The sequence below is a fragment of the Danio aesculapii genome, chromosome 7, assembly GCF_903798145.1.
Source record: "Danio aesculapii chromosome 7, fDanAes4.1, whole genome shotgun sequence".
Classification (NCBI taxonomy): Eukaryota; Metazoa; Chordata; class Actinopteri; order Cypriniformes; family Danionidae; genus Danio; species Danio aesculapii.
In genome coordinates this window covers 19197718-19223714 of record NC_079441.1, presented here as the reverse complement: position 1 = coordinate 19223714, position 25997 = coordinate 19197718, and the positions used below count along the sequence as shown (strand labels likewise).

The window sequence follows — 25997 nt, the reverse complement described above, 5'->3', positions numbered from 1 at the left end:
AAATTCAATGACTTGTGCGTGATTTGTTTTCTCAAAAAGTATGTTTCTATGTCATGTTTTGGAGAGAACTTGGGCATATTTCCACAAATCTAGTACAAATATTATAAACTGCAATATATTTTTATTTTAAACTGAAGCCACTTTTCCACTTTCTTTTTGCTTAGCCTTTCCATTCTTTGCCAGTCAGCAGGAACACAGTTTTATTTTCTATGGTGGTGCTGTCAACGGAGCTCTTTGGAATGTAATACCAAAATATGCAAATGTAAAATGTAATCCAAATGTACGTATGGCTGCATCCAAAAATTACAGTAAATTACTGGCTAATAATTGCATTACTTTCACAGTAAGGTACTGTATATGAATTCAGAGTACATTACTGTGAGGTACTTCATAATAACAATAATTCTGTAAATATTTCTAAATATCAAAAAAGTGCCTGTACTAGCATAAAGGTTTATGGGTATTAATTTCTATGTTGAATAAAATATTAATAGTGTTTAAATTTCTATAACTAACGTGCAAAAGTTATAGCCATTTTTACAGTAATTTGTTGTAATCATAACGCATGCCTTAATTTCACAATAAGATTCTGAATACGTAAAATTTACGTAAAAGTGACACTAATGTAATTTACTGTGAAAAATTACAGTGACAGTTCTGTAATTCTGGGAATTTATTACAGTGTACTCAAGTATGTACTCCATTTTAACTTACTACATGACCATTAGAAAAGTATGCTCTATATTAGTGGTCCTCAACCACCGGGCTGCGGACTGACACCTGATCTATGGATCAGTTGGTACCGGGCCACACAAGAAATCATTATTTCTGTCCATTTTATTTATTATTCAAGTTTGAAGGATCTTTAACCCACAAGCAGCAAAATGAGTAAGAAACTGACACCTTTAGAAAATTTCTTTGCTAAGGGGAAAATGGCCAGTAAAAGAAAAACACAATATGCCAAGGAATAGGTCCGCAACCCATTTGTCAAAAAAATCAGGTGAATCCACCATGTCTGTGCAAGAAGATCAACTCCTGGAGATCACAAATGTCAGCAGCCTTCTAGGGGTCATTTACGTCTTTTCTAGAGTTCGCGCCATAAATTATTTTGGTCTGGTAAATTCATTCCCTTCGAATGCAACTGTTTATTACCTTGATCAACCTGAAAAACTACATTTTTAAAATGATTAGAATGGTTAGAAACTAAATTCATGCAATGGTTGTTGTTAGATTTCATTGATTCAAACAGTTTGGAGAAATTGATGTTTACCCATTAAAAAGAGATAGAACCTGCACTCGCATGCCTGAGAAACCTTTCAAAGAAGGCCACCAAGTGAAATAACTTTGAAGATGATCAGATATTTCTGTTTTTTTATCTTATATTTACTTCATTAAATAACAGCAAAAAGAAATAGTGCACTTCTGCTTAACCTGCTATAGAGAGACTGACAGCCAGGCAACAAAGTGATAAAATGCCATCAGTAGTTTGCGGACACATAAGCATAAATTGTAAATCCAGAGAATATGAGAACTAAGAATATAATAAATACACAAGTAAACGAAACTTTGCAATGACAATATTGTATATAAAATAAGATTCAGGATGCTCATATATTTGGTGTTCGCTATTAGCTGGTATTGGCTATTTAGGGCAGATTTAATATTACAGCACCAAAACCCGAGTTACATTCTGCAATTTGAACTAAAGCACAGATGACAGAGGTGTCGTGTTTTGTTTATGCTTGGAAATCTGCCTCACAGAACATGCTCTTGAAGTGCTGCCATGTCCACTTATTATAAGCGTCTTTGGGCTTGTTGTTTGAGCATGGCTCATAAATTAATGAAGTTTATGGATTATAGTGGGAAGATGCTGATAGCAATATCCTGATTTTATTCTTAATATAAAATATTTTGGTTCACTTATGGCTCATTATGGGACTTGTTTTCTAATCTGGCAACACAAACAAGTCAAAGCTCACACCACTTTCCCTGTTATTTCTTGCACTGAGCAGCTGGTTTTTATTATTGAGCATATACAGAAGGGAGACACATAAAAATGCATCACTAACAACTAGTGTTCAGTTCCCTTCTCTAGACACCATGCAGAATCTAAATTTTTTAGGAGTTATTGTGGTTGTTGTATGTGGTGGTCACTCCTATAAATGAATGAACTCTGTGTACAAAACAGGACTGAGCACTTAAATGTGAATTAACAACCAGGTTTTGCTAAGGTGTGTGTACTTTGTTTAATATAATTTCTCGAGCATCAGATGATCTTTTTACAATGATTTCTGGAGCACAGTGAGACTGAAAAACGAAATTATTGTGCTGAAAATTCATCATCAAATGCAATAACTTCATTTTAAAATATACTAAAATGTAAAAGACATTTTCAATGGAAATAATACCACCGCTCTGAATTATGTATTTTTAAACAATCATATTGACCCACAAAGCTTGGAAAGGTAGTGTATATTCTAAAAACGTAACTCGGTTTACTTTCCTAACACACATGGTTTTATATCTTGCATGATTCATTGGTGCACACTAGTACCAGAGTTGCACTTGTGTCCAAATTCGTGATCCAATTAATTCCTGGTGGATAAAATTGAGTCCAGTCCTACATTTTTTCCAGCTGAATATGCATCTTGGAACAATACCAGACTATGAAAGTAAGATGACGGCTTCAAGTTCCTAGAACTACACTTTTATGGTACAAATGTGTCAGTAGAAAAAGTCCTGAGATTTGAGAGTGCTTTGATGGGGGAGTTAATAGCTGAAATGTTCTATGACTTTTCCATAACTTTTAAGATTTTAATCACACTTCCAATGACTTAACCAGATTGGAAAACCAATTAAAATTCCAGGTTTTCCATCACTGTATAAATACCGACAATTGACAATGAAAACATGGCCATTACATGTTTGGGCCTAAGGGTGTCAGGACATCCTTTTCCAGCATCAAATCCACTTTCTGAAATGTTGATTTTGACAGGCTTCCGTTGCCCTCATTTCCATCAAGCTACTGTGCGCTGTTTTAAAACAACCCTCAGTAACTCGACCCAGAGCAAGATTGTTCCATTTGATAAAGTCACAATCAGCCAAATCCCATCGTGACTTCACCAAGTAGTCTGAAGTTAAATAAACCACAGGGTGATAATGAAATACCATCATTCCATCTCTTCTAGCATGGATTAAAACAATAAACAAGGGCGTTTGCTTAATCAACTCTAGGCTGAAATAATCTAAACATTTTGATTCACATCACAGATTCGCACGGACTCACCGATGATGAAGTAGTCATGGTTGGTCTTAAATTCGTGGCCCCACAGGTTTGGCGAGTACTCCTGAAACTTGATGGTGAAACGCATGTCGCTGTTGGGTTTATCGCAGGTGAGAAGCAGGTTCGGGGCTCCGGTCACTTCACACCTGTCTGCCTGCTCCCGAGACGAAACCAGGTACAGTTTATAGTACTCATAATCGGCAGGGGCACGAGGGCCGGGCGGATCTGAAGACGGGCAAATGAGATCCAGACGATCTCCGATTTGAGGGTACAGGACATAACCCTTGTCGTCACTAAACCTGTAGAAAGAGGAAAAGAGAGAGAATGTAATGACATTACAATAAAAACATACATTCACTGGAAAATAAACAAATTCAATAAATAGATTTTTTTATTACTAGTAAATATGATTAAATGTACGTCCCAATTCACATACTATCCGTCCTAAATAGTATTCGAAAATAGAATTAGCATATCCCGTAGTATGCTGAAAAAAGTATGCCAAAAGTTCCCGGATGGTTTACTATTTGTGATTAAAATTCGAAGTGTAGAGCCGTCCATACTCTAACCGCTGATTTTGCCCATGATACACTGCATGTTGGACATGAATTTGATTAGAACTACAAACACGAGTAAAAGTGTAAATAAACTACAAACATGGCGGACGAGCGAGACCAACCATCAAGTAAAGAGGCTTCGGTAAAGATGTTTGTATGACTGTTAATTAATATCCAGCCCAATGGAAAATATCTAAATCACATGTTTTGTGTTATATTTCATCTGCAACAACAATGTGAACATATATATCAAGATATGTTTGGACATTAACGTCTCAATGCATAATTATCCAAAGACCTGAGAGGATTTCTCTGCATTAAAGACTTGCAAATGGTAGATTATCCTGCTGCTGCTGCTTCTCCAATAAGGTAGGAAATTATATATGAAAGAAATATGGATGATGTGTGGATGATTGATAGGGCTAAGCAACAGAATGATCTGTTAACGAGGAGGTAGTATGTGCTAAAGCTTGCATACTCTTCTGTTACATACTCAAAAGTATATACTTTTCCTTCACAAAAAAGTACATACTTTTAGGGCGTAGTATAAGTATGTGAATTGGGACATTCATACCATTAAAAATCAAGTTTTATTAAATTACGTTAACGCTTTTAAGGCAATGTGTTTGCTCACTTTTTAAAGTAAGCGAACTAATTGCATTTTATAGTGTTCAAAAGTGTTTTAATTGAAAATGAAAGCAATCTTTTTTCCTTTTATTTTAACCCAAGCTGAATTTTTGATCACTGAATATTCAGATTTATTTCTAAACCCGCCACTATAAAGGGATAAAATGGTTTAAAATGACCTATTGCACTAACTTTATTTTCGATGAATCAGCAAAAATGATAAAACGTTATAAATACTGAGCGCCATACACAATAACAGTGTTCATATTTTTAGGCTGGTGTTTGTTTGTGGCAGGGCAGACCTGCAAAAACCTGTCAATTATATGGTTCAGAAAAGAGGCCATGGATGCATCATGGGATGCGAATGACTGGCTTAATGCGCCGCTATAACCTCTCGCTTCAGGACATTTGCTGACAGAAGCATACACTTCTCCTGAAAATGTCTGTGGGTTCGCTGGCAGCCTCAGGAACCGGCTGGCATTTACTGGAGCAGGTGTGGATTCAACCACACTCCACATTCTCCCTGGGTTTCTTTATTCGCTAAATCACCTTCTCTACAAGTAGAAACCCATCCTCTTCGTTTACACTTCATTCATCTACCCTGTTCGCCTCTCTCTCTTCCTGTTTATTTAAAGCCCCAATGAAAGTGCTCTCTTCCGCTGTGTAAATCATCCGAAGGTGGTGAGACTTCAAGGTTTTTGACGACTGAATTTCCACCAATATGATGCTGCATTCTTGCATCTTCAACAAGTGATTCTAATGAGAATGAATAGGCAAGTCCGGATCCAAATCCCACCCCGAGATGCTTGTTTCCAAAGGAAACCATGTCAGATCAAAGCACAGCTGAGGACGCGCATAAAAGCTTCCAATTTCCAGGAGAACTTGGCTGTTGCCGAATCTCAGGGAGTTTCCTTTGAATTCTTTCTATGTAAACAAATGACTAAACGACTCGCAGACGCTAATTACCATTTTATCATCATCTCTAAACAGCCAGCCACACCAACGGCTATTTACATGAAAACAAATTAAGGCAGTCGGGCTTTGGGTTTTTTTTTATGGCCCACATGTTTACATCTGAAAAGAAATAAGGAAATACTTTCACGTAATGACGGGTGGATCCATTATACATTACCATAGAATGGAAATCTGGGGCATGTTTATTAAAGCTAGTTGCTTCTGTTCTTAAGAAACAAAAGCAGAGTGTGTGAGAAGGGAAAAAAGGCTTGTGTGCGTGCGTGTGTGTGTGTGGCATTCCTTTGGGTGAAGAGCTTCCTGTCCTTCTCACACAGGTTAGGAAGGTTATCAGCAGCTCTTACAGTGGAGAGAACAGACACTCGACACACACTCAACACTCACTTCACGTACCACAATTAGACTGACCGATACCCACCCACCCATGCACACACACACACAACTTAAAAGGAATTTTTGGGTTCAACACAGCTTTAGTATTAGCGGTTGAGAAACTGATAGAGTTGTTGGCTTTTTGGAGTTTTTAGTTTTACAGTAGCATAAAGTGGAATGCTGGTAAAAAAAAAAATGAGGTCAGTATAGGATTTTTGTTTGTTTCTGAAAGAAGTCTCTCTTAAAAATGCTGCTTTGATTTAACAAAAAAAATTATATATATACACACTACCTGACAAAAGTCATGTCGCCTATCCAGGTTTTAAAAACAACAAATAATAACTTAACTTCTAGCTGGTCATTTGGTATCAGAAGTGGCTTACATGAAAGGCAAAGGCCTCTAGATTATACTTATTTTATAATCTTCTAGAGTTCATCAAGATTCTTTGGGTTTATCTTCAATGCCTCCTCTTTCATCTTACCCCAGACATGCTCAATAATGTTCATGTCTGGTGACTGGGCTGGCCAATCCAAGAGCACCTTGACCTTCTTTGCTTTTAGGAACTTTGATGTGGAGGCTAAAGTATGAGGAGGAGCGCTTTCCTGCTGAAGAACTTGCCCTCTCCTGTGGTTTATGGCAGCACGAATGTCTTGATACCTCAGGCTGTTGATGTTGCCATCCACCCTGCAGATCTCTTGCGCGCCCCCATACTGAATGTAACCCCAAACCATGATTTTTCCTTCACCAAACTTGACTGATTTCTGTGAAAATATTGAGTTCATGCGGGTTCCAATAGGTCTTCTGCAGTATTTTTGATGATGGAGATGCAGTTCAACAGATGATTCATCAGAAAAATCTACCTTCTGCCACTTTTAATAATCAACTAGAAGTCAAGTTATTATTTGTTGCTCTAACGATTGGGATCGACAACAATACTTTTGTCAGGTAGTGTATATATATATATATATATATATGTATGTTACCGGCAATGTGTGAAATACCGGTGTATTGTATAGAATGCCTGATGGTTTTAGGCAATGTATGAAATATATTTTGTTTGTAAAGATTTTGCATACTTTTCCTAGTCATTCTATACAATTCCAAGGCATTAGATAGAATGACAAGTATCGTTTATGTAAAATGTCAGAAGAGCATAACAAAAGCCTTTATTGATCATTACATATTTTAAAGTGGATGGAAATCAAAATAAAGCCTATGATGTTCTTACCAGAAAAACAATGACAGCAGATCTGAGATTGAAGTATTGCTTATAATATTGTCTGTGATGTGGTGTAGTGGAACCTCGTACTGTAAATATGCTGTCTTACAATAACGTTTAACACTCATGTGCTTCGATCGCCATCATCAAACAACAACCTAATCGCCACCACCAACATCAGTCCTGGGAAAAAATTGTGGGGATAAGCCACTTACATACTTTGCTGCACGGCAACTCGGTAATCTATAGAATGCCTAGGCAATGTATAAAGTAACAATCATTTCATACTTTGACATTCGATTTTAGGCATTCTATACATTTCCTAGGCATTTCACAGAGTGCCGGTAACACATACACTTGAACTTACACCATGTGATACAGCAAATACAATTTCCAAACTCATTACTTTCCAGCAAAGCCAGAACTCAGCATTACATCAAGTTTTTTACTTTACCACAGCATGCCAACATGTATAAAAGTTTGTTTTGTTCCTACACAGGCAATTCTGGAAAAAAAAACAACTAATGAACGAGTGGAAGTCCACATTAGGAGGCCGACACTGCTGAATGAGCTTCATTTAACAACTTTCCTTTAACATATCCTTCAGCCAAAACAAAACACAGACACATGCCGTTGCTAGGAGAGTTTTTTTTCCTCCTCAGGTAGACAATGTACACACACACACCGGAAAAACAGACGAACAAAAGTACCAAAACATCCTGCAGATGCAAAAGACATTTTTTTGCATACGCATTCTGTTAGGTAGATTTTTATCTGGTTCATCGCAGACACTGTCACAGTAGACTTGATTTGGAGAATAGAAAGAACACACAGAAAGAGAGAGAGAAAGAGAGAGAGAGAGGTGTTGCGGATCAGAGGAGCAAATGAAAGGGGTGAATGAGAGATAAAATAGCTTACGAAACCTAAAGGAAAAGAGTAAACAGAGACGAACAATGAAGGAGAGGGAAAAAAAAACAGGTGGACACAGAGCGAGAAGAAAGCGAGCGGGCAGAGGATGCGGAGATAAGAGAGGCGCTCGCTCAGTTGTTGACATGGTCACGCTGGTCTGCTCTAACCCACTGAACTCTCAGCTGAGACCCAGTAGAAGAATCCTGGCCTTTATCACCACATTCACACCTTCTCTCTCCTTCCCTCCCTCTCACGCCCTCCGTGTCAGCGTGACAGAACAGCATTTAGTCGAACTCACTGCAAGTTCACTACATCACACATTACTAGCGGGATATTAAACAATAAGCCATTAGAGGATATGTGTTAGCATTTTTAAGGGTGTGATTAGGAACAATGCAACACAAATTGCCTAAAACTTCCCTAATTCTCTTGCAAAGTGTGATAAATTGTTTGTTTTTTTTATTAGTAATGCTAATAATTAGAAGAACAAGTCATTTTTCTCGTTATTATAACTGTAGGGTCTTTACAGTTGCCAAGCAACACAACAACTAGGCCTATTAACATAAGTTGTGTCCCAAATAATGTACTATACGTCAGGGGTTCCAAAACTTTTTAGCCCGCGACCCCTTAAATAACAACGCCAGTGAATCGCAACCCCCAAATTCCTCGGAGGTATTTATAAATATAAATACATTGTGCATAAAACTCAAATCTATATAAACACACGCATATTGACAAGCCAAAAAAAACTGTCTAATAATCATATAATTTTTATAGTCCTTTATTAATTTGTTTAATTTAATATTAACCTCAGCTAAAGAGACTGGTGGACACAATGTTTTTAGCACAGGACTATTCTTGATTTATTTTTGGAGACCGCCAATCAGAGATCATTCTCAATGTTCAGTTGTGTCCTGTATTTATTTTAATTTTAATCAAAAGATCCCAAGTCACTATATATATCCCCATTTCCTCTCTACAACTATCTTCGTCTGGAAGAAACCCTCCTCCTCCCCTTCTTCCACATTTATCCAGAATGGGCGGCACGGTGGCCCAGTGACTAGCACTGTTGCCTCACAGCAAGAATACCAATGGCGTTGGGTCTTCACTGGGCCATCTGGTAGTACTGTGCGGAGTTTGTATGTTCTCCCCGTGTCCGCTTGGGTTTCCTCGGGTTCCCCGGTTTCCTCCCACCATCCAAATGTGCTCTATATTATAGATAAAATAAGCCAAAATCTTTTTTCTAATGTCTTACTCTCAGGAAGTTCACCTTGGCCTCAGCAGCAGGGGAGTTTCAGATCGACCTGAGCTCAATCTCCCCTCACCCTGTTAAAGGAGGGAGCCCTGGGCTCGAAGATCTCTTGAGCTCAGGGCTTTCTCCCGGGACAGCACGCCAAACAAGCTATGTATAAATCATGAGTTAAGTGTGAAAATCTAGCGTAAACACAAAGCAATTTGAGCACAGTAAAACCCAATAAATGAAGAGAACTCAAACCAACTGAGTACTGTAAAACCCAATAAGTTAAGGCAACTAAAAATGTTTGAGGAAACAGATTGCAACAAACCATTTGAGTTAAAAAAAACTAATCTATATGAGTACTGTGAACTTACTCCATTTAAGTTGAAGTAATGAGGTATTTAATTAAGTCAATAACTTCAACACTGAGTTCAAAACTCTTTTCAAATGAGTAGAATTAACTTTCAGTCCATTTTGAGTTAACTACACTCATTTCATTTGATAAAGTTGACTGTTGGGTTTTACAGTGTAGTTTAATAAAATAATTTTGACTTTTGAAAATCACCAAGCAACCCCCTGTCATTGTCCCGCGACCCTCACTTTAGGAACCACTGCTATATGTGTACAATAAATAAAACATCAAACATTTTTAACACATGTTTTTCACTTGACGCCAACTTTAGCACTCCACGTACATACAATATGTACGCTACAAAATGAAATATGAGTATGTGAGCTCATATAAAGTAAATTGATCACAGGTGTGAGCATATTGGCTAGTTCACATCTGCTTTGAATGCAGAGGATGCCTCAAGCACTATTTTTTAAAAAAGGCAGAATATATCAAAACTGTACAAAGATGGTTCACTCTGCTTCCAAAATAAAAGAGCCAATCAGTAATTGGGAAAGCTAGAGCTGGGCGATTTGACCTAAAATCAAAATCTCGATTAATTGCATTTGAACTCGATTACAGTTAATGAATGATTAATTAGTTTATTTCATTTTTTTACTTATCACAGTTCACTGATTAGTTTTGTACAGTTAATATGCTCACATTACAAGTGAGAGAGATTTTTGAATGAAGGGTGCATTACTTGATTTTAAAATAATCGAAGTAAATGCACACTACCATCTATGATTATTTATTGAACATCAACGTTGAACAACTGAAATTAAAAACACACCCTGCATAAAACCAACAGTCCCCTTTTACTTATAAAAAGTGAAAAAGTGAAAATAAATAACTTGCACCTTGGAAACAAAATTAATTGTTTTTCGATGTTTTTCCATATTAAAAGTAGAAAATAAGCAGTATCTCTTCTAAATAAAATAACTCTTGTATATCCTGTAAATAATGTTTTAAAGAGTGCATTTCTTGCATATTCTGTAAACAAATATTTCGATTAGTTTGATTATCGGCTCTTAATGTCAATTTTGTTCACTTTTTGATGAATCATCCAGCCTTAGGGAAAGCCACTGTATCATTTCAGTCACCATAATAGCTTTGATCACACAGAAACCTGAGAGTTACACTTACGACTATCAGCACTGGCTGGACCAACCTGAAACATGTTTTTTAATGTTATTTAATTTGAAAGAAGAACATTTATGAGCAAACACATGTCATTTTATTGCTGAATAGAAATATTTACATTTCCTTATTTAGCAAATGCTTTTTTCTAAAGTGACTTACAAGTGAGGATAAAATAAGCTCTTCAAACCATCAGAGAGTTGCAGTATATAAATGCTAGAAGTCAAAGTTATTTTTTATAAAATTATTTTGACCCCATTCAAAAAGAATGGGGAGAAAGGGGCGGCACGGTGGCTCGGTGGTTAGCACTGTCACCTCACATCAAGAAAGTTGCCGGTTCAAGTCCCTGCATTTCTGTGTCCAAAGACATGCGCTATAGGTGAATTGGGTAAGCTAAATTGACCGTAGTGTATGTGTGTGAATGAGAGTGTATGTGTGTTTCCCAGTGATGGGTTGTAGCTGGAAAGGCATCCGATGCGTAAAACATATGCTGGATAAGTTAGCGGTTCATTCCGCTGTGGCGACCCCTGATTAATAAAGGGACTAAGCCGAAAAGAAAATTAATGAATGAATGATGAAATTGGCCTTAGTGTGAAAGTGAGAGTGTATGGGTATTTCCCAGTTCTGGGGTGACATCCGCTGCGTAAAACTTATGCAGGAATAGTTGGTGGTTCATTCCGCCGTGGTGACCCTTAATAAATAAGGGACTAAGCTTAAGGAAAATGAATGAATGAAGAAGATAGGACTTGGTCTTACATGCCTGAACTGCCCAGAGGTGCTGCACATGCCATTTTTTTATCAAATACACCACAAGCACAGATTTGTGGACAAAAGTATCAAAGTAAATCTATGAAAATATGTAAAACCTTCTAGCTATGCAAACTCAAGTTTTGTGCATTGTTTCACCATGATAAGACTGAGAAAATTGCAACATAAAATCACGGATTACTCCAAAAGGAATAAAACTGTGGGGCAGAGACATGCGCTTCTAAATATACGATTGCTATTTATTTGGGAAAAGGGTGAAGTTTGAATCATTCCAATTTACATCACTGGGAGAAATAGTAGTAAAAAAAAAAGATCATGAATGCATGTCGGTGGCAATATAGTGGTTAAGTATGTCAACATACAGCACGATGAGTGCTCATAGAGTTCGATTCCCGGCTCGTGGTTCTTTGCTGATTCTTCCCCTCTCTCTGCTCCCCATGCATTCTTGTCTACACTTTACTGTCCTATACATGTGCTATGCATGAATTTTCACCAAAAGACCAAAATGCATACCCAAAGTCAATTTCCATTTCATGTTGACTTTAAAGTCATCATGTTTATATCTATTTGAATAATGAAAATATATTTTGCAATGCGTTGTCAAAGCAATCAAGTCTTTGTTTGCATACTGTTTGCAAAGTATGTGTATCGCCTAGCAATATTGTTCTATTACAGTTACACAGAGACAGCTTTGTTTATTTGACCAGAAACATTCTATTTTCATTAAATCTAACCGAATAAAAGAGTCCGACACAACAAACGCTGTAATCCATCAGCGCTCCTTTTAAAGCATGTGTGTGCGCCAGACCCAGTCACACAGCCTGTGTAATTACATATGTTTCAGCACTGGACCGCATTAGCCTTCGTGATTGAACAACTGTCAGGCGGCAATGTCTAATGAGCAAACTCAGGGTTAAGCAAGCACTCGGCAGATAATTAGAGAACGTTTGCAGAACCTCGCCAAAGAATTTCTGACCCGCGTGTCAAGCTTGAAGAAGAGAATGGAAAGAAAAAAAAAACTTGAAGGAAAAGGGACGCATATAAAAATGCAGCCACAAAGTCAAGTTTGAGAGTGTGGAATTGAAGTAGGCTGAAAACAGCAGACTTATGTGTGCTGGAAGACTTTCGTGGAGGAGTAGAGTGTGTGTTTGTGTTTGCAAATCTCCACAAAAGCTAACCGCACACACAGGCAGGCCTTCAAAGCGCAGATTAAAGTCAAATTATATCGACATCTCTGTTTACTCTAAATATAAACATGATAATACATTCCTCCAACCATTCCTTCTCATCCCAAACACTCATCATTCCTGTTTGGCTCTCTCTCACCCTCCCTCGGTTTCTCTCCATTTCTCTCCCGCTCTGGAACAAAGGTGGCATTCATGGTCACACATTGAAACAAGCAGTGGGGGGATGGAGGGGGGCAGAGGTGACAGGAGTGTGTGCGCGCCGGGCTCGTTTATGAGGGCAGAAACATCATTTTGTCAAACTCCGCCGACGCCCTTCCCTGACCCTGACAGCTCTTGAAAAGAAAAGAGTGTTAGTTTCACCCCGTCCCGCCCCTGACAGCCCTGACCCTCATCAGCCACCCCCCACCCCTCCACCCGATCCCACCTTTCTTGTCTGTAAACCCCTCCACCGTCCTCTTGTTCGTCAGTCTTGCATTACAAAGATTCCACAAGAGAAACTCGAGCTGTGTCCAAAAACAAGCTCGGGGCACAGGTGCAGTGAGGTGGACCTCTGTCTGTGCGTGTGTGTGTGTGTGTGTGTGTGAGCAGAAAAAACGGAATGTCAGTGACGGCCGGCTATCCTTCACATGATAAATGGTTTCAACACACCCGAGATGAGGACATCAGCCACAGATCTGGCATGAATATGTACTGCGTCTACATTAATACCGCAATTCAATAATAAAAGAGACTTCATTATTAATTGAAGGAAACTGAATAGAGACTGCTAAGGTTTTTTAAGTGGTTTATTTAATGTTATTACCATAGTGCTGCTGTGCACTTGTAGGTAGTTCCTTATTAGCCAAAAAAAATACAATGAGATCTAAAGAGGCCATGGGTTAAGTCTCCAAAACATCTTGTGATAACATGAAAGTGCAGCATAATTTGTGGTTGTTTTTGCTTTATGATGTAGGTCTTTTGGGGGTTTTGAATGTCAGTAGATGAATAGATGGTTGGTTAATCAATCCATCAATCAATCAAACAATCAAACCAATCAACTATAAATCAACTACACTGTAAAAAAACAATCCTGGTTGCCTTAAATTTTTAAGCTGAATCAAATTAACAGTATGGGCTATCATACACCTGGCATTATAAGGTGCAAGACGTGTTTGGTGAAATTGGTTGCTATTTTCAGACCAGTGCAACCCTATTTTTCACGTTTTGCATCACGTTGTTTAAAAAGCAAATCCATTTGTGCCCCTTTGTGGACTCATGGGCGTTCCGGTCTGAAAAGGAGGTGTGTTAAGGTGTAATGTTGGCACGTTGTTATTTTAAGGAACTGAAATAGACTGTGCCACTTACCAACTGAAAGCTGGTCTAAAGTCTAATTAAGTATGCGCCTATGCAGGTCCAAACACTTTAACATTGCTTAATACACATAGGATGTACAGCAATACACAAATATCTTCACATACTGTATGAAAATTAAAGGATTCAAATGTTATAAAATTATTATTTTCTACATAAATATAAAAACCATTAACTCCTTGCTTTCATCTCAGGAGGTTTTCATCAGTTTATCCATGAAAATTTGCACTTGTATAATGTTATTAGTAGTTTTTTTTTTTTTTTAATCATATGCATATTTATATTTGTTTTAATAAAAACAAGTTTTAATTTGTCCACCTGTCCGGATTTTAAGACATCTGCATCACCATATGGGGCTTAAGAATAGGATGTGTGTTTGGATATAACTCAGTTTTTTGATCACACTTCATTATTTTTGTTCATTTATTTGTTTGCTGGAAATTAGAACTGCATTTCGAAATAGTTTAGATTAGAAACAAATCTTGGCGCTTAACAAGCTAAATTAAATATGTAGGCTAATGGATGTCTTTAGTGGAGTGCATACAACACCATTTCCTTACTCCACGCAAGTAAAGGAGTAAAGTAAAGAGTAAAGGTAAAGTAAAAAAAAAAAAAGTAAAGAGGCCGAATGGAGGACGCTCGTTTTTTATCCTCGTGCTGCAGATGGTCTGTTTAACTGTTTTCTCTGTAGAGAAGCATTCAGTTGTTCCACTTACAAAGTCCGCCATGTAAATAGCAAATGCACCATGGCGCAACGCAACTGTCTCTTAAAGGGTAATGGGAGATGGGATTCTGATTGGTTTAATGCACATTATGCTCAAAACACACCCATAACTCATTAAGAGAATAAGCACATCCCTGTTAGATTATGTGCCAGGGGTCAGAGTGTATTTTTCCGTCTTTAAAATAGCAAAAGTGGATTCGGACATGCCCTTAATACTTTTGCGCAATGCACTTTAGACTTTGTGCCTAGATCGTTAAAATAGAGCCTTATGAGTATATTGAACATATATTATGTTAAACTGACATAAAACAGTTTGGATAACTTAAAAAATTAGGTTAAAATATGTTTATCTTAGTTTAATAAGTTACAATGAACTAAAACATATGCTGTCATGAATAACTGATAATTTTTTACAGAGTTACAAATCAATAAATCAATTAAATCAATAAATGTTTGCTTGTTTTACATACAGCAAATTAATTGTCAACTAATTCAGTCAACCAAAGTCAACCAACCATCTAATCAACAAATACATTTTGAGGTTTTCTTTGTGTCCATTATGCAGTATAAAGTCATTGGGTTTTTCTCTGCTTATTATCTTCCACCAGGCATAAATAAAAATAAAATAATAAAACTGAATTGCATTCAAATAATAGCAGAATTCAAGATCTTGTTTATTAAACAAACCACACACAATGAATTAGTGCCGAGGTTCATTGCTTATTGCTTGGTTAAAGATTTACTCTAATCTCTAATCCCAAGTATAAGAAATAGCCATGTCTCCTTTAGCAAACACCACTAAAGAGTGTTCTCCTGCAGACTCCTCCACTTCTATCCCACCAGCCAAAAAAAAAAAGCTTCCAGATTTAAGAATTAGATCTAAGTTGGTGATTACATGTGATAACAAGCTATCGAGCTCACACCAGCTGAAATCCTTCAGTTCGAATCACTTTGATATGGCGTGAGAATGACTTTTGACTTCTGCAATTTCCACTTCATTTTCAGCTTCTATTCCACCTCACTAAGCTGATTTTACCTCCGAGCGTGCATTGATCTCATCAGGAGCCGAGCCATGGAGGGGCTGGAATCACGGCTGGTGTTCAGCAGACCAGCAGTGGGCTGGAGATATCGGCCCTCTCAGTGGACGAGTAAATCTCCCATCTCGCTTTCTCTCTTTTCTCTTCACGGCTATATCGTCAGCTTCCAGGGCCAGATTAAACCCTGTCCTGGGTCTCCAGCGACCAGACTAAACAACACCTACCGGTTAGACATCCGAGCCCTTATCACAACGCCAAGAGACCAGCAAAAACACTAAGAGAGAGAGTATCGAGCTATCAAAAATAACAACGTATTTTAAAGTTTTCAAACTTGGGCTAGATAAACATGCGATTAGCTATGAAGATTGTAAGATAGAACAATGAAAATAATATACACAAAATAGAACGATGCATGATAAAACAACTGAATAATAAAACCAAAGAAGAATATGAAGAATATTAGATAGAATGTCAGAATGAGAAGAGATAATAAATGTTATTGATAGAATAAGATAGAATGACAGAATGAATGACAGATGGAATGATAGAATGAACCATACATTGACAGAACAATAAGAGAAATATTGTTTAGACAGACTGGATGGATGGATGGTTGGATGGATGGATGGATGGATGGACACATAGATGAAAAGATAGAGGGATGGATGAATGGATGGATAAGTACATAGATAGAAAGATAGAGGTATGATGGATGGATAGATGGATGGATGGATGAATGGATGGAAAGATAGAGGGATGAAAAGATAAGAGGGATGGATGAATGTATGGAAGCCACTGAATGCAAAGATAGATGGATAGATGGATGGATGGATATTTGGATGGATGGATAGATGGATGAGCACATGGATGGAAAGATATAAAGGGATGATGGATGATGGATGGATGGATGGATGGATGAGCACATGGATGGAAAGATAGAGGGATGAATGAATGACCACAAAGATGGACAGATGGATGGATGGATGGATGGATGGATGGATGGATGGATGGATGGATCGATAGATGGAAAGATGGATGGATGAGAGATAGAGGGATAGATGAATGGATGGATGAGCATATAGATGGAATAATAGAGGTATGATGGATGGATGGATGAGCATGTGGATGGAAAGATGGATGGATGGATAAATGGATAGATGAGCACATAAATGGAAAGAAAAAGGTATGATTGATGGATGGATGGATGGATGGATGGATGGATGGATGAGCACATGGGTGGGTGGATGGATGGATAGATGAGCACATGGATGGAAAGATAGAGGGATGGATGAATGGATGGATGACCATATGGATAGAAAGATGGATGGATGGATGGATGGATGGATGGATGGATGGATGGATGAGCACATGGATGGAAAGATAGAGGGATGAATGGATGGATGGATGACCATATGGATGGAAAGATGCATGGATGGATGAGCACATTGATGGAAAGATGGATGGATGGATGGATGGATGGTTGAGCACATAGATGGAAAGGTAGAGGGATGGATTAATGACCACATGGAAGGAAAGATAGAGGTGGATATATGTATGGATGGATGAGCACATGGATGGAAAGATAGAGAGATGGACGAATGGATGGATGAGCGCATGGATGGAAAGATGGATGGATAGATGGATGGATGGATGAGCACATGGATGAAAAGATAGAGGGATGATAGGTGATGAATGAGCATGTGGATGGATGGATATATAGAATGACAAAAGAATGATAGATAATGAATTTTATAGATAGAATGTTAGATGGATGGATGAATAATATATAGATATATAGAAGGATAGAACAACAGAATGAACAAAAGACAGAAAAATAAGAGAACGACTGACAGATAAAATTATAGAATGAACAATAGATAGAATGACAGCGTAATAAAATAAGCAGAACAATAAGTGAATAAAGGTTTCAATGGATGGATGGATGGATGGATGGATGGATGGAAAAAAAAGACAAACATTGACATGCAGCCTTTTTATTTACACCTTCACCTGCATTTTCTGATCAATTATACAGCGAGCAGGACTAAATCTGCTCCCAAACCCCCTCAAGCGTTCAGTAGTCCAAGTTTGCCTAAACATTTCAGGCCAAAACAGAACCTTTGCGACGTGATGGATTTGTTTATTTAGAGCGACTGTCGCATTGCAGCCGCGGTCCCATCAGAACACACAAATATTTAACCGTCTTCCTTTCTATTCAAATCAACTATGTGCAAACATCTCACACAACAGGAAAGATTACAAAAGCACACGCCGGGACTAAAAATGAGGTCACATTACGGCGATTATCATCTAACATCCACAGACAATTACGTGGTGCAAAATGATATGTGATTGTTTACAGATACTTAATGACAGCTAAAGGGCGATATGTAAATACGGTGCGGTGTTGCTACAACGTAACCAAATTGTCTGACAATGAGCAGATCACATGTGGCCAATTATCACATGACCTCCGCAGACAAACTCTGAAAATGATGGAAATGAGGACAACCAAAACAGGTGAAAGATAAAAGGGGAGGAGAGGAGGGAGAAGGAAAGGGAAGGAGGGAGCGAGAGGCTGCTGTGAAGAAAGAGAGAGCTGGAGGCACTGCTGGAATGTTTGTGGTGAGAGGAACAGCGGGCGTAATGGCTTCCATATGGCTACGGCTGGCGGGAGAGAGAAAGCGAGAGTGAAAGAGAGGAGAATTACAGAGGAAACAAAAGAAAAGGCATCGAAATTAAGTTAACATTAAGTGAAAAGAGGCTTGATAGAGAGGGAAACTAGAAAAAGATGCTAATGGAAAACAGGAAGTGTACTGGGGGAAACAAAGCAAAAAAAATTAGGTTTGTTTTTGACTTTCCACTAAAAGCGTCTAAGCATCTGCAAAACAAGATGAATGAGCCTCAGTGCTGCATGAGATAATATTTAAGACTTGAATATGTTATAAAGCCACAAAGCAATGGCAGTACAGTGGTCCTTCGCTATAACGCGGTTCAGTTTTTGTGACCTCGCAGTTTCACAGATTTTTTTCATGAAATTTTACATGCTTCTTTTTTTTTTACAGCGCATTGTGTTCTGCATCCTGATTGGCTGTAGACCATTTTCAACCAATCTCCTCAGTGCTGTGTCTCCTGTATAGTACAGAATGTGTTGTGCTTTCCAAATTTACATAAATCTTTGATCGCTGGATACCTGTTAACTGTCATTTAAACATGATCAGTTGAGTTTTTGTCTTTTTTTTTCTTCATCTGAACACATTTAACTGCAGTATTTACACTCTTCCTTAAAATGTATAGAATATGTGACTGTATGAGCTGCTTTTCGCTGTACTTCGTAACTAAAAAACAGAATACCGAATGTTGTTTTCTATCTATGATGGAACTTGCAGGCATATAGACTTGTCCCTCACGCCCCATTTCTGTCGTCTGTTACTAAGGTAAGTGGGCTGTGTGCACGCGAGCGATACACTTAATTAAATATATCTTATAATAATACTATGTAGACACATATATACATGCAGTTTTAAAACTTTTACAACAACTGTAAAGCAAAACAAAATGTATTTCCCACGTAAAAAAAAATATTCAAAAGGCATGTAGGTCTATGTGTTTTTGCATATTTATTCATTTATACTATATAGCGTGGATTATAATATAATAAACCGAGAGAGTAAATCTTTGTCCATATTTCTAAAAATAAGCTTGAAGAGTTGTCTGTAGGGTGGTGCCAACGTCACAGGTGAGTGTGCCAAAAGCACTGTAGTCAGTTTATAGCCTAATGTTAGCTTTTCAATTCTTGCATTTGCATTTAAGATCCAAAAGTGCTAAATGTTGTATTTTCGTGTGAGGGTTATCCGATTGGACAAAACGTGTAAATGTGATGAACAGTGTTTGAACAAAGAGCTTATTATTTGCAATTTTCGAAAAGCCTATGGGAAAATTCAGTAGGGATTTTATCGAAGTAACCAGTTTTATGCTAGCAGCCGATTAGTCTACAAGGTGACGTCATAGTTCATCCACTCTATACTGGACTTATTTTCTACGAAGGTTTGAAGTTTGAGAGTGAGTAAACAAGAGAGAAAAGTGTGAAAATGTTAATGCCTGTCTGAGAAAAGTGTATAAGGTGTGTAGTGAGGGGTTTTACAGCCTCAAAACATCTATATTAATTGTAAAAAAAAAAAAAAAGCAGACTACTTTGCGGATTTTGCCTATTCTGGGTTATTTTTAGAACGTAACTCCTGCAAATAACGAGGGAGCATGTTGTAAATAAAACATTTAAATTGTAAATAACACTAATTTTACAAGAAAACACTATTTTAGTTTCTCCATTTCTGAATTTAATGTTGAACTCAGCGTCATTCTTTTTTATTATTTACTTGCAATTTCTGGGTAAAAATGATTTGTTTTAGTGTAGTGACACTCATCTTCCACGTTCAGATTCATATTTAAGGGGGATAGCTTATATCTATTTCTATCTATTGGTTGTTAATTGGATGAAGCAGATTTTAATTCGACCTTGCAGTTGTTTAAAGGAAAGAAACAGGATTTAAATCTGGAATAAAACACCAAAGAGATATTACGCAATTTTGATTAAAAAACTGTGAACTCCAAAATAAATAAATAAATAAAAACTGAATCAATCCCAATAGAATTAGCTTGAAATTGCACTTAAAGGGATAGTTCACCCCAAAATTTAAAACTCTGCCATCACTTGCTCACTCTTGTTCTCACTTGTTGAGAACATAAGAAGATATTTTAAAGAAACCTGTAACCATTGGCTTCCATAATAAATGAATTTTGAAGAATTTCCAACATTCTTCAAAATATCTTCTTTTGCGTTCAACAGAACAGAAAACTCAAACTGCTTTGGAAGAGGTCAATGTTTAGTAAATATTGCTAGATAAGTCATGTTTCGATGAACTATCCCATTAAAATAGACATTGTGCATACATTTGATCTGATTTCATGCTCATTTAAAAAGGTGTGACTTTTGTACCAGACTGAATTGCAGTTAGTTTTTATAGGTCAGAATGATGGGATATAATAACAATGATCACACTTTATTTTAATGTACAATTCTCATTATTGACATACCATTAACTATGAATTACGCCTCAGTAAACTCATAATTTGCTGCTTTTTAATACTTATTTAGGTAGCACTAATGTTTATGTATTAGGTAGGATTAAGGAATCTATAATAAGATCGTGCAGAAAATGTACTTTTTAAGTACTAATGAACAGTCAATGTCATAATATTATGAGCTAAAGAGCTACTAGTTAATGAGAATTGGTACTTAAACTAAAGTGTTTCCATAACAATTAACAAATTAAACTGACAGTGTTTTAAAATCCACGCTGATAAAGGGATAGTTCGCCCATAAATGAAAATTACCTAGAATTTACTCTCTCTCTCTCTCGTTTCTTTCTTCTGTTGAACACAAAAGAAGATATTCAGAAGAATGCTGGTTGCAGACACCTGCACTGACTTTTTGCCTATCACCATTTTTCAAAATATCTTCTTTTGTGTTCAACATGTAACGGAGACCAGCTAGCGAAGTGCTATGCAGATGAAACATCACTCCTCTGGTGGCCATGGTCTTTAGCCTCCATGTAAGAGCAACCGACTCCAATGGAAGGAATCGGCAGTTCGATCCCAGCTCAGACCTGGTTGGGTGCATTAGGACCGGTGGGTTACACTTGGGGGCTTGTCCAGCCTGAGTGAGTTTTAGGGGGTGAGTGAAAGGCGGCCAGCTAGGGAAGTTCTATGCAGTTAAACCTCACTCCTCTAACCTCTAAAGATGCTCTAGCAACAGACGCTAGAGGTCATGGTCTTCCGCCTCCTTGCTAGAGTAAACTTCTCCAGTACAAAGAACCAGCAGTTTGATCCCAGCTCAGACCGGGTTGGGTGCAGTAGGACCAGTGGGTTACACTTGGGGGCTCGTCCGGGATGGGGGTGAGGTTTAGGGTGGTGAGTGTAAAGGAGGCCAGCTAGCGAAGTGCTATGCAGGTAAAACCTCACTCCTTTGACCTCAAAAGGTGCTCTAGCGACAGACGGTATAGGTCATGGTCTTTAGCCTCCTTGTTAGAGCAAACTTCTCCAGTACAAAGAACCAGCAGTTTGATCCCAGCTCAGACCGGGTTGGGTGCAGTATGACCGGTGGGTTACAAACAGAAGAAATAAACACAAGCAAGTGAAGGATGAGTAATCAATGACATCATTGACATTTTGGGTGAACTTTCCATTTAACATTTAACAGAGTGTGTAGCTGGAGCATGTATTTAAATGTGTTTTTGATTACACCCCCAAAACGGGGCATTTACAGCATGTTACAATAATGATCTCCTACAAAGTGCATAATAAACCATAACAAATGTTTTTTTTTAGCTCAAAACCTTCAGTTGGCAGAGGAAATCACACTGTACTGTGTTCTACAGATGTTTTTACTAAGCAAATGAAAATACCTGGTGTGCCTGTAAGCAAAAGCCAGTGTGCAGTGTGTGAAAGTAAGTGTGTCCTTGTCACTGGTACAGCGGTGCCCTTTCGTGACAGGAGGCGGTCGACTTTGCTGTCATTTCCCTCCACGCTTTCTAACCAGACAGCAGAGGAGCTGGATTTCCTTGTGTTTTTTATATTCACCAGCGTGATCGTTTCCACACCATCAGAAAGCAGTCTGGAAAGTTTACCATTAATCACATGCGAAATAAATGCTAATGAACGACCGGCCCCCTCCTTTTGGCTGAAAAAAACGAAATCAAAATCCATCAAGTCTGACAGAAAGAGCGAAAAGAGAGAACACATGCTTTCCGTCTCTCTCGCTGTCTGTATTTCATATCCTCAGATCAGGCCTGTATATTTATGCAGCCGTATGCTCTCAAAGCCCCCCGTTCAGAGAGATTAACATATGTGTATGTGCACATGAATATGATTCACAGCATAATGAATCATAATGCCTTTTAAGAAGGTGAGCGTTCATGCTGGATCACACACACACAAAGTATAGGTGTGGATGAGTGAAGGTTTCTTCTTTCAAAAGTGAAATGAGTCTTTGAGCCCAGCTGGTGTGTGACCACAGGTCTCTGTGTCAATGCCGGTGTTATTCTGTGTGAAATTAGTGTGTGTTCTCTTAAATGTGTGCACATGAATGTGTGTATTATTGTGTGAAGTCCTTCCTCAGGGGAGACGACTCCAGGTTAAACTCACTCTCTCAAACTTAACGGTCTGATTAGAGTGAGTCACGGGGGGTCAGAGGTAGACAGAGGGGCCACATACTGAGGGGCCCGGCGGAGTCCTGGGTCAGACGGCAGTGCCCTACTGTCCACCTCACAGAGTCCAGAGCATCCACCAGTCCCATAAACACCCCAACTCAGATGTCTTTAGGGCCTCAGGAAATGGTTACTCAAGGGTTCACCTGACTCCGTGTGTATGTAGAGATTATTAGCTACTGCATTCAATTCGTAACAGGAATAAACTGCACAGATGAATACGAGAAACAGATTTGGAGTGCTGAGGGTCACAGAAGACATGGAACAGATGAAACAATGTGCTGTTGGGGTTTGGCGTTCGCTAAAGTTTGCAGTGAGAAACAAAACAGCATTTACAGACTGATAATGCCAAATAATTATTGCTTTAGAAAACTCAAATGTCACATCGAGCTCCATTATGCTATTAAATACCCTGTAGCTCATCTTAAAATGAATTTTAGATTAAAAATATCCACTAAAGCCTTCAAATTTTGTTTAAAGTTCATTGGCTACTCTTATGTGTGAACTGGATCTATTAAATTTGCTTAGCACATTTGGAAAACGGAAGTCAGAAAATGGTCAAAAAAGTGAATCCTTCACAAAAAAGCTGCAAAGATCACTTTCCAGAACCTTTTCATTTACTGTTCCTTGCAGGTAAAATGGTCAACAAGTGATTCCCTCACAGAGAAGCTGTAAAGATCACTCCCAGAACCTTTACGTTTACTGTTCCTTGCAGATAAAGCTGTCAAAAAGTGAATCCCTCACAAAGAAGCTGTAAAGATCACTTTCCAGAAACTTAACGTTTACTATTCCTTGCAGGTAAAATGGTCAAAAAAGTGTATCCCTCACAGAGAAACTGTAAAGATCACTTTCCAGAACCTTTTCATTTACTGTTCCTTGCAGGTAAAATGGTCAAAAAAGTTAATCCCTCACAGAGAAGCTGTAAAGATCACTTCCAGAACCTTTACGTTTACTGTTCCTTGCAGGTAAAATGGTCAAAAAGTGAATCCCTCACAGAGAAGCTGTAAAGATCACTTTTCAGAACCTTTACGTTTACTGTTCCTAGCAGGTAGAATGATTTCCCCATGACCACATGAACTGCTGGATCCCAGGCAATGTTCAAAATGCACCTAAAAACACATCGTTTCTTTTTCTTAATCCCTAGTAAAATCAAGTTTATTGTCATTGTGTGGACACCATAAATAAACTACCTAATAAACACCCTATCTACTCAAGCTTTGTATTAGTAGCACTTCATGTAAGTACCATCTTATTATGATGAATCATTTGATTCCATCATCACTGTAAGTTACTGCTATTGTAAAAGACAAAACATAAAGGTAAAGAGTTGTGCAGAAGATGCAAATGCAAAGACATGTTTTTGTATAATTAGAGTCAAAATATCTAAAATAATAACAATAATATCAAGAATTCATCTTTAAAAATTCATACAACTATGTTAAAGAGCAAAAAATACAAAAAAAGCTTTAGACAAGAATCATCACTGAGAGCCAAACAAGCCTTAAAACATCTCAGGTGGCACTGATCATTGTTATGCCAACAAATCACACATTACAGTAATAAAACGCCTTTGTGACTCTTAAACTATGCCGGTATACTACCTGACATTATGTGGGGTACTTAATTTTGTGAGCTGTAAAATATACAACCATTTCAGAAGGTCTCGCCACACAAAAAAAAAAAGATTCTTCGGGGTGTTGAATGTGTGGCGGTCTCTGAATTGTGGCCTAAAAGGGCCAGTGTGGTGTACGGGGCGAATCACGGCCTGTGTGGAGTGATGACAGCCTGCTATTCCACACCCTGAGGCCTACAGCTCCACTCCACACCAAAAAAACAGCCCGACGCCACAGCAAATCCACCTCACCTCAACCGTCCCAGCATCTGAAAGTCATTTTCAACCGTTCTTTTTAGCATTTATATTCCTTCCTTTATCTCTCGCATTTATTCTCTCTCCGGTGGGTCTGGTGCGGTCAGGCTCTGGGACCCTAAGTTGAAAAGCCCTGAGGTAAAATCAACAGCTAGAGATGCAATGGAAAGACAGTAAGAGAGAGAACGAGAGGGAGAGAGAGGTGTCAGCACACAGATGAGACTGACTACCGCTTCAAACACCTCTGCTTCCAATCCTGTCAAGATGTGCGCAATGCTAGCTTCTGCTGCGAGTGTGTGCAGGTCCATAAGAATCTCATCTCCTCCACAGTGCCGAAGGGCATCTTTTTGGCGGCAAAACTTTCATCTTAAACTCATATGAGGTCATGAGGTCTTCATGACATTCTTTTCTGCCCCCACAGCCAATTAGAAACAGCCTCTCAGGAGCGTTTCCTGTCGCGGGGCATGACTGACAGCTGAAGCTGTGATTGACAGGCCTCTGGTGAGCGGTGGTCCACAGGAAAGTTTCCTAGAGGCAATCCTTTCATTTGCATGAACGAGAGATGCTGGATAAATAAAGAGAGTGAACGAATTTTGGAATAGAAGTATACGAGCGTCCCAGCGGGGCAGAGGAGCGTTTTCGAGAACGTGGCGACGTGTAGAGTCCCGTGAGAGGACTAGCACGACAAATGCTCTATTCACACACACACACACACACTAGCAAAGAAAGAACAACAGCTCAAATGTGTAACAGCTACAGTGTTGCAAACAGGATGCGATCCATATGCACAGTCATTCTGAAAAGATGCAGCAAATCCCTGAGGGCTGGGATAATTAAAAATGAAAGGGTTTAAAAATACCACATTTCTCTCCTTAGCATCGTGGAATTCTGAAGAGACCATTCAGAAAAACAGCGAACATGAAAAACAGTGCAAAAGAAAGGCAAAGAGAAACTCCCTATTCACTCTTTCCTGACTCGCTTTCTCTCTTTCGCAAGCCTTTCCCGCCCCTTCTGTCTCTCGAGAGAAGCAGAGAAGGAGAAAAATGGCTGATCATTATTCCTATCGATGTCTCAGAGAAAGAAAGTTCACA

At 38.4% G+C, this 25997-nt stretch overlaps 1 protein-coding gene across 1 annotated transcript in view; it reads right to left on the bottom strand.

The window, feature by feature from the left end:
• efnb3b (ephrin-B3b) overlaps positions 1-25997 on the bottom strand; it is a 140659-nt gene that overhangs the window by 58617 nt on the left and 56045 nt on the right. Inside the window, exon 2 of the mRNA XM_056461229.1 lies at positions 3287-3582. Within this exon, the coding sequence (XP_056317204.1) occupies positions 3287-3582 (296 nt within the window). The remainder of the gene's footprint in view (positions 1-3286; positions 3583-25997) is intronic.